This window comes from Vipera berus (genome assembly GCF_964194415.1).
Source record: "Vipera berus genome assembly, chromosome: Z".
In the NCBI taxonomy this organism is placed as follows: Eukaryota; Metazoa; Chordata; class Lepidosauria; order Squamata; family Viperidae; genus Vipera; species Vipera berus.
In genome coordinates, this window is record NC_138205.1 from 34,396,025 (window position 1) to 34,405,934 (window position 9,910).

Below are 9,910 nucleotides of genomic sequence, written 5' to 3' on the forward strand. Positions count from 1 at the left end.
AAGAGTAGTAGTGTCTTGTGCATGGGGAGGGAGGGGGGGGGCGTTTCTGTTGTTTAAAGGTGATAGTATTGGTGGCAGGGATGCTTTCACTGGTTTGTTCTGGGGGGTCCCCTGTGCAGAGCTAACCCCTCTAGGGTGCTATTTCGCAGCCTCCGACTCCTGCTATTGGTCAGCGCGTGATCAGATGGTTCTCTTCCCTTATGTCCCTGGTTGGCACGCGGCCATCCCCCTTCAGCTAAAACCCAATCTCCCATATACTGCTAATAGCTAAACCGCTTGGACTATAAAACGCAACAAATCATAAAGAGCAAGGGAAAGGAACAGGCGCTGTTCTTCTGGTTAACTATTATTATTGTTATTGTTGTTGTTATTATTTCCAATGAGTTCTTATTTTGTCAACTCTACTTTTCCGGTGAGCTTAGCCGGGGGTCAAGAACCATTTCTGGGACAGCTGCCTTTATATTCCACGGGCTACGCGGATCCTTTAAGACACTATCCCAGCACGTATGGAACTGGGGGCGGTGGGGTCCAGGAGAAAGGTTACGCGGGCGCGCCTTACTACCAGCAAACCAACGGAGCTTACAACCGGAGTCCAGCCTGCGATTACGGGACGTCTGGTTTTTACAGGGAGAAAGAGACAGGCTGTTCTCTTTCGAGCCTAGAGGAGCCTGTCCAGTTCGGCCAGGAACAAGCCCGGAAGTCAGAATGCTCACAGAGCAAGCACGTTTTCGGGGACAACGAGGATCAAAAGTGCTCCACGCCAGTGTACCCTTGGATGCAGAGAATGAATTCCTGCAATAGTAAGTTGCTTTCCCCCCCCCCCCTCTCATTCTTCCCAATCATGTTAGGTGACAGATGGCTACCCAGATAAAGCAGGAAATGTTTTTCTTCTAATCTGAAGTTGCAGGCAGTAGAGGCAGAAATTTCCTTCAAACTTTTTTGCACTGCTTCAAAGGCGCTGCTGCCTAGCTTGTTTGTTTGTATGTTTGTCATATTATCTGCAGGAACTTCTCTAGAGTTAGTTCCTCTCTTTAGCCAACTTTCTCCAACTGAAAGTGCAGAGATTTATTGACCGAGCACTCTGTCTTGTAGAAGGCAATGTTAGCTGTCACTCACTAGGGATGATTTAGAAAGGCATCTTGGCACTCACACTCATCCGCGCGTGCACACACACTCACACAATGCAATCCCTATCACACTGACCCCCCAGTCCCCAATTGTTTTCAATAGATCTGGATTTTAACTTCTTTTCCACATCTCTCCCCCACCCCAGTGATACAGACATGATACCATTTCAGCCAAAGGTATATTCAGCACACTCAGCCTGTTGTATAATGTCAGGAGGGCTTAAATATTTAAAAAGAGAAAGCTACATTTTTAATGAAACTCAAGCTTAATTGAATGCCTGCCTGAAGAGGAAGTTGTGGATAGTTTTTCTTTCACTCACTCTCCCCACCTTTCTGATAAACGACTGCCTCCAGGTGCCATAATTTCCATAAAAATTCATTTAAAGAAGATAAAGATGTAGCCACAGCTCCTCCTCCCATCCCCACATTCCAAAGGGAGGGGATATTAAGAGAAATCAATAGAGATAGGTAAAAGATGGATAGATTAGGCAGGTAGATAGATGTTTAGCTTAAGCTGTTCTAAAGCAATTAGAACTGAATGGCAGAGGGGAAGAGAAAATAGAAATAAAAGAGAGGAAAGACTAAGCACCACATAAGGAAAATAAACTTGGTCAGAGGTGAGTGTCCAGAAGAAAGTGGAGAGCATAGGGTAAAAAGAATTCTTAACTTTGGACATTAATTCTTTCCTAATGGAAGTGTGGGAAGGAAGTACATAGATAACTCTCTTAAAACAAATCTTGTCAGACTGCTATTGCACTCAATATATATATATATATATATATATATATATATATATATATATATAGATAGATAGATAGATAGATAGATAGATAGATAGATAGATATAGATAGATATAGATATAGATATAGATATAGATATAGATATAGATATAGATATAGATAGATATAGATATAGATGAGATATATATATATATATATATATATATATATATATATATATATATATATATATATATATATATATATATATATATATATATAGAGAGAGAGAGAGAGAGAGAGAGAGAGAGAGAGAGTGTTACTTATCTTTGTTTAAATATCCCCCACACCATATTAAGTCACTTCCCCTTCTGCTGCTTTTGAGAGCCCCACAACATGTTCAAAGCCTATTTCTTGGGAGAAGAACTGGCGATGAATAGAATTTATTCCCAAGCAAGTGTCCCAGTGCAGTAATTTTAGTCCTTGTGAATACTGCTCAGGAGGGCACTCCAGTTTATAGGGAGAGAAAGGTAGAGAGAATCTTTTTGTGTAGAACCAGTTCACTTAACTCTCCCAGAAACAGTAAGCTTCTGAGTTACATCACTGTTTTCCAAAGCTTTGTCCTCCTTTTCTTGTTGAAAAAGGTAAACATGCAAACATGCAAACAAACAAAACAGATTGTATGGTGGAGTTGCAAGTTTTCAAGCTGAGCTTTCTGGCTGCTCAGTGAAAGAAAGTCAGCCAAGAGCAGGCAAAGAACTTCTGGGAATTGTATCTTCAAGTTTTCAGAATTGTTCTGGAAAAGGAAGAGTTTCCAGGCATGAAGCGAAAAGCCAATTAGATAGGAGTGGATTTGATTATCACTGGTATTAGGTACCACAGTAGGTTTTGATAGCTGAGAGTTGAAAGCGAGAGCGGGGGCTACTTGGAGTAGGAACATTACTGCAGGGAATGGGTCTCTCTCCCTCCTCCTCCCCCCCCCCACACACAGAGAGAGAGAGAGAGAGAGAGAGAGAGAGAGAGACTCACAACAACATACTCTGGTGCCGTAGCATAGCCATTGGCATGTATATGTGTAACTCCAGTAAATGTTCAGTAGCACACGCTTGCCTTCTTCTCCATCCCCACCAGGTACCTCCTTTGGGCCGAGTGGCAGACGAGGCCGGCAGACTTATACGCGCTACCAGACTCTGGAGCTGGAGAAAGAATTCCATTTTAACCGTTACCTGACCAGGCGCCGACGCATCGAGATCGCTCACGCCCTGTGTCTGACAGAGCGCCAGATAAAAATATGGTTTCAGAACCGGAGGATGAAATGGAAAAAGGAGAACAAGCTCCTTAACTCCACTCAGCTCAGCGCGGAAGAAGAGGAGAAACCAACGGAATGAAAAAGCAAAACGGGAAGAGAAAGAGAGAATGAGAGCCCGAATAAATGCAGAGTGAATGAATGAATGAATGAATGAATGAATGAATGAGAAAACAGAATGTCAACAATTGGGGAGCTCCAGAAATGGCAACTCCTCCCACCCAAAAGGCACAACTGAGACAAACATTTTTGTAAAATATATGAGACTGTATGGTGGTGTTGTCCTTTTACACCCTCACTTGCATTGAATTATTGAATTTGTCATACATATCATAACCATGTTTCTAGTCCAATTTATTTTTCTCACACCCTTTTATTGGCCCTTCTCTTTGCCACAGTTGAGATTGTGGTTGTGTTTTGTTTTGTCTGATTTACCTTTGGGTGTCCTCCTTAGGATTCTTGTTAACCCTTGTATTTAAGTGGAGGTGCTGCAATATATATGTGTCAGGTTTGGGGCTATTTGATTGTCTTTATTTTGTAAAACAGAAGTGTCATGCACGATTTACTCATTGTTTGCTTTTTTTATATAAAATTAAGTTAATCAAGCCCTGGATTCTCTGTCATTTAAGGGTTATTGTTTTAAGCAAAATTATATTAAAAAGGAACAATTGCAACCTAAAAAGTATGGTGGATTTTTTTAAAGAGTTTTTTTTAATCGGTTTTATTTTATTACAATTTGTAGTGTTGTATTTGTAGTTTGTGTTAGCTATGGAGATTTTAAAAGATCTATAAAAACAATAAAAAGATAAAAACAAGTACACTGAGAAAAACATTTGTTATGTTCATAATTTAGGATGTGTTTTCTTTCTTCCCACATCGTTTCTAAGGACTGACTATATATCTATATGAGGTGTATGGTTGGTAGTAAAAAAATTTAAAAACCTGCTTTAAAAAACCTGTGATTTCCTTAATCTGAACAGGCAAGCAATTCCTTAAATACTACAGAAGTTAGAGGATGAAAGATATATTCAGTGCCCCCCTACACACATAAACACACAGACACACAGACTCACACACGCATGCATGCACTTCCACTTGCTTAGCCTAAACTTAAATAAAAGACCTTTTCACCAAGAATATATTGGAGCTGACATTTAACTTTAATATGGATTTTTTTATTATTACTGCACAAAAGAGTTATGTGGGCTGCACACCACACATATAATAAATCAAAGAAACAGGCATAATTCACTGTCCCATTCTACATCTGCTAAAACATACATAACATTTTCATTGCCTTTCTCAAACATTGGCTCAAGTTCCTCTTAGGTAAATCTTCCCAACCCGGCCCCCCTCCCCAAGCCCTCTAACTAGCCTTAATATCTTACTCCAAAATATGAGACTGGGAGCTATTAATGTCCTATGATCAAAAGAAAAATGTGTTAAATAACCGATTTAAAAGGAAATAATCAGGTAGTATTTTAAAAAAGAAGAGAACCTTAAATCTATTTTTCCTCATTTAATTCTGCCTTTCCTTTCCTTTCCTTTCCTTTCCTTTCCTTTCCTTTCCTTTCCTTTCCTTTCCTTTCCTTTCCTTTCCTTTCCTTTCCTGCATTGATTACTTAAGGAAGGTTAACAATTCTTTGCTGTTGTCCTTAGCAAGTTGTTAACAGCTATCCCTGGTTTGTTTATTTTTACTATTTTATATTTTCTGAATTTTTTTGAAAAGAAGAAAAAGTTGTGAAACAATAATTTCCTTTCTAATACTCTCATCTCACATGCTCAGTTATAAAGGCATTAATTCCTTCCCACCCAAATACAATGAAATCGTGTATTCTGAAGTCTTGGGGCTGCATAATACTTTTGTAAATTCTTGTAGGTTGGCAGAAGAAGAATGGAAAAGAAAATAGTGACATGGCTGGACAAAAACAAAGAATTCCAAATCCAAATCTGGCCCATCATTATAAAATTGATCATTACCAAGCATTTTAATAATTTAAATGAATGTTGAAAACCCTCTTCATTTGAAACAGTTCCCTCAAGAGATTGCCAGTTGTATAAATCATATTGCTGATTATTTGGAAAAAAACACCCCACATCATGTCAAGTTAAGTTAATTTTCCCTTCTATTATTTGCACTGTATTAAAGTGTAGGAATAGTAGTAGAAATAATACTATGATAATGATAATAATGCAAAAACATTCAAGCAACTTTTGATATAGATGGTGACTCCTAAGTAGGAGATGCAAATTTAAAAAAGGGATGCAGGAAAGGGAGAAAGAGGAATTATCATTTTGATTTTCATCCGAATAAATTTTGCCCTGAATAGCCGTTTCTAATATCAAAGCAAAAACATCACCGGGATTATTATTTGGTATTAAACAACCGTTATTCATAATAGTAATAGCAACAATTTTATACTGCATCTACTATAACAAGAAAATTTCTTTTCCGCATTAGAAAAGCATGTTCTCCTATGGAAGAAAAAGAGAAAGTAGAGAAACAAAGACAGAAACGACACTTTTGGGGGAAAACATTTTATTTCTAGAAAAGGCAGAGGACAGAAAAACTTGAGTGCTTGACTACTTAAAAAAAAGGTGAGTGAGGTAACCTCCCTGTCGGCTACTTTTTTATTTACCCAGTAGGTGGCGCACAATGCCAACAAGGAGCCATCTGTGCTCGCTGATTCCTCCCCCTCTTTGGAAGCCGCGCATTGACATGGGCCTAACGATTCTCGGATCGTCATTATTTGTAACCATAGAGCATGAATTGCCTCTTGAGGTCATCAGTGAGAATTTACGACTGGTCAACAAAAGCACGTGATTCCCAAACGCACCCCCCACCCCACCCCCATATTTGGCCGCATACATAGCAAAAACGAAGTACAGTGCATCGCTATAATTCATTAATACATCATAAATCCTCAAGCACAGGGGTTATAACGACCACGAGCCCCACAAATCAAGCCCTCCAAAATACAAACCCAAATGAGTTCTTACTTTGTAAACTCGTTCTCAGGACGCTATCCTAATGCCCCAGACTATCAGCTGTTAAATTATGGGGCCGGCAGTTCCATGAACGGATCTTATAGAGATCCAGGCAACATGCACGCCGGCTCTTACGGGGGATACAACTACAATGGAATGGATCTGAGCATCAGCCGATCATCCTCCTCCTCCAGCCACTTTGGAGCGGTTGGGGAGAGCTCTCGCGCCTTCCCTGCCCAAGCAGCGCCCGAAAGCAGGTTCAGACAGGCGTCCAGCTGCTCCTTGTCTTCTCCCGAATCCCTCCCTTGCACCAGCAGCACCAGCACCAGCAGTAGCGGCGGCGGCGGCGGCGGTGGCGGTGGCGGCAGCAGCGGCGGCGGTGGCGGCGAAAGCCATGGAGGCAAGGCAGCCGGGTCCTCCCCTGCCGACCAGGCAGCCTCTGTTGGCGCGGCCAGCGCCACTGCCTTTGCCGAGATAGACGAGACCAGCGCATCTTCGGGGCCCGAAGAGAGCGGCTCCCAAGTCAACAGCCACGGCGCCCGAGCTCAGGCAGAGCCGATCGCCACCTCCACGCCGGCCACGGAAGGACAAAGCCCGCAGATATTCCCCTGGATGCGAAAGCTTCACATTAGCCACGGTACGGACTTGCTCCTTTTTAATTTGGCTGGGGTGATCTATGGGATGCCTGCCTGCGCCTTCTGTCTGTCTTTCTCTCTCTCTCTGGGTCTGTGGCGTGTGTGTGTGTGTGTGTGTGTGTGTGTGTGTGTACATACATACACACCCATACACATAAAGCATAGGATTTTGGCAGGACATATTTGCTTTGGCGACGGAAGAAGGAATTCAATCGCATTGTGAAAACACTCTCCTGTCTCTCTCTCCAGATGCCCTTTTCTATTTGCTTTCAAGTGTCTTTTTGTTTCATTATAATGTTCGATTCTTAAAGAGTATTTTCTTATCTTTCAAAAAAATAAATAAATAAATAAAAAATAAAATCCAGCTTCCCTCCGTTTTAAAAAAAATGTTATTCAACATGGCAAAAGCCAAACTGTATTGATGGTAACAATAATTGTCATAGCCTAGTTAGTACTAGGAGAGCGGAAGGGTGGGAGATGTTGGAAAGTAGCAAGAATTGAGAAGGGAAGAAATGGGAAAGCTAACGGGAAGGGTTAAAAAAAGGAAGGCTGTTTGGGGCACAGATGGGTCTGTCAACCTCTCTCCTTCCCCCTCCCCCTCCGCCCCACATTTCTCCGTCTACAAGGGCGAAAGGCGGCGGCGGTGGCAAACTCTTTGCCTAGCCCTTCAACCCATGGGGTAAAAATGAAAGGAGGGTGTGCGCCTCAGAGTTGGAAGCAGGAACTGCCTGGCGACCCGCTTCGTACGCCGAGGCTAACTCCCTTTGGGTGGAAAGCGAGCCCTAAGGATTTCAGCGGAAGTTGCTTCCAATGAAATGTGGCCGAGACTGGGGGCGGGGGGGGGGTGTTAAGGAAAGGCGCAATGCCTAGGAAGGTCGCCTCTCAGTCTTCCAGCCGGCCTGTTTAGATCGCCAGTCGAACTGGACTGACCCAGGGAAGAGAGACAAGGTGGGGCTGGGGTTTCGGGAGGTTGTCTTCCAGAGACCAAACTCCCTGAACTGTGAGCCAGTCCCCAACAGCAGCAGTTTCCTCCGAAGAAACCTGCGCAGAATCAGATTGTGTTAGAAAAAAACACGTTCTCGACTCCTGGGCTCTAGAGAGTGTGTGAGAAGGGAGAGCGGGGTATGGATCTAAATTAATTAGAAATAAGGCTGAAGCCAGATTAAAACGAAGGATATTGACATGGAGGAAACAGACGCAGAGAAGCCGTGTGCTCAATTTGCTGGGGCGTTTGTCTGCAGTGTCAGGCGGCAGCGGCGGCGGAGGAAACAGTTGAACGCGCGGTTTCTTTCTGTGCCTGTGATCTAAAAAGAGAAAGCTAGACCAACAAAAGGCATTTTTTCCTATGTCCCTGTTGTTGTTATTATTCAGATATGACCGGACCGGATGGCAAACGAGCCCGAACGGCGTATACTCGCTACCAGACCTTGGAGCTGGAGAAGGAGTTTCATTTTAACCGCTACCTCACCCGCAGAAGGCGAATAGAAATAGCCCACGCTTTGTGTCTCTCCGAAAGACAGATAAAAATCTGGTTCCAAAACAGGCGAATGAAGTGGAAGAAAGATAACAAACTCAAAAGTATGAGCTTAGCATCTGGTGGCAGTGCTTTTCAGCCATAAATTATATCTAGGAGGAATATTAAGAAATAGGAAAGAGGGGGCAGGAAGTTAAGAAAGTTTAAAACAAGCAAGCAAACGAAAAGCAACAGCCAGATTTGTTTATGTTAAGTTTGGAGTACTGTAAAGTGAAGCACTTTCCATTCAGCATGCTGTTGATTTTTAAATTATGATTATAATTATTATTATTATTAATAATAATAATAATAATAATAAGCAATTTCATGGGTACTATTATTCCAGGATTGTGTCTTTTGCTGCAATCACCCCTTTAAATTAAAAGATAAAATCCAGAGGCTTCTTCCATGCTTTAGATGTTCTAAATGTTTGTGTCTGTGCTATAATGATGCTTTCTGGAAGAAGTTAGCATGTCCTTCTTTTCTCTTTTCTTTTCTTTCTTTTAATGTGCTTTTTAAATGTTATAACTTATTTATAAGCCAGTATGGGGAAGGAACGATGGGTTCCTAAAAGTTCACAACTTTGTGTGGAACCCTATCTCTTTTCCTTCTATTCAAGTTGGGGGCTCCTGCAACTCAGTAGCAGGAAAAAAAAAGAAAAGAAAGAAAATTAAAAACTATCAACCACAAAAAAAACTTTTTTTAAAAAAAAAACAACAACCCAGTATATCTCTCTATATAAACTCATGTATCTGTCTTTGAAATTGTCAAGTCTGTGATTTGATCCTGGCCTTGTTTTTATCCCAGGCCAGTTCTGAAACTTTCTTTTTTAAATAAATGTGAGTGAAGTTCACTTTAAAAGGGTATATGATTGGACCAACCATAGTATGTTTAAAATGTTTGTAAATACTAGAAATATTTCTACAGTGACTAATAGGACGTTTTAGTGGGCAGGGTGAATTCAGTGTTCTGTGTGTCTGAAATGGCGTTTGTCACGTCTAGCCGCCTGTTCCCATCCTTGCCAAGACGCTGTTCGTATTGGTTTGTAGCCTTAACTTGAAGTCAAATAAACGTTTCTCCTGGCCAGAAAAATAGTGCCCTTCTTTGCATTTTTTTATTCCACCATTTTCACAAGTCACAACATTAAAGTTACTCATCAGCAAAATCTACATTTTAAGAAGAGGCCCAGAGAGAAAGTGTATACTCTTCATCCACCACTTGATCCAGCTTCCAGGTTCTCCTTAGGGGTCTTTGTCCCACTCCCCTAAAATCTCTAATGAGCCAAGGATATAAAATCATCCCTGTAAGCGGTATTAGATGCTGAACTAGCACAACTCAGAAAAAAAAGAAGAGAAACCAGTGGTTCGGTTCTCAATAATTCCTTTTTTTCCTTAGACTGACCATTTTCTTGACCAAGAAATTTCTATCTCATTTTAAGGCCTTTACTTCCAAGTAAATGTGCTTCAGATTACAGATTCAAAGACCACAAACCAAACATTAATAACTGAAGTTATCACAGAATGACAACATGCCATTCAAATTTTAGAGCTCAGTATATATGTTATTAACTGTGCTCAGTATATATGTTATTATCTGTTGTTTGCTTCTATACAATTCTGCA

At 41.3% G+C, this 9,910-nt stretch overlaps 2 protein-coding genes across 2 annotated transcripts; both read left to right on the top strand.

Moving 5' to 3' along the window:
• Positions 1 to 379: 379 nt before the first annotated feature.
• Positions 380 to 3,834, top strand: HOXB6 (homeobox B6; the record flags this gene model as incomplete). Its single annotated transcript, XM_081343283.1, has 2 exons — positions 380 to 800; positions 2,979 to 3,834. 2 exons carry the CDS (start codon positions 380 to 382, stop codon positions 3,233 to 3,235), a joined length of 678 nt encoding a protein of 225 aa, XP_081199409.1. The 3' UTR covers positions 3,236 to 3,834.
• A 2,307-nt stretch (positions 3,835 to 6,141) lies between these two features.
• On the top strand, positions 6,142 to 8,444 carry HOXB5 (homeobox B5; the record flags this gene model as incomplete). Its single annotated transcript, XM_081343587.1, has 2 exons — positions 6,142 to 6,778; positions 8,148 to 8,444. 2 exons carry the CDS (start codon positions 6,142 to 6,144, stop codon positions 8,393 to 8,395), a joined length of 885 nt encoding a protein of 294 aa, XP_081199713.1. The 3' UTR covers positions 8,396 to 8,444.
• Between the last annotated feature and the right edge of the window lie 1,466 nt (positions 8,445 to 9,910).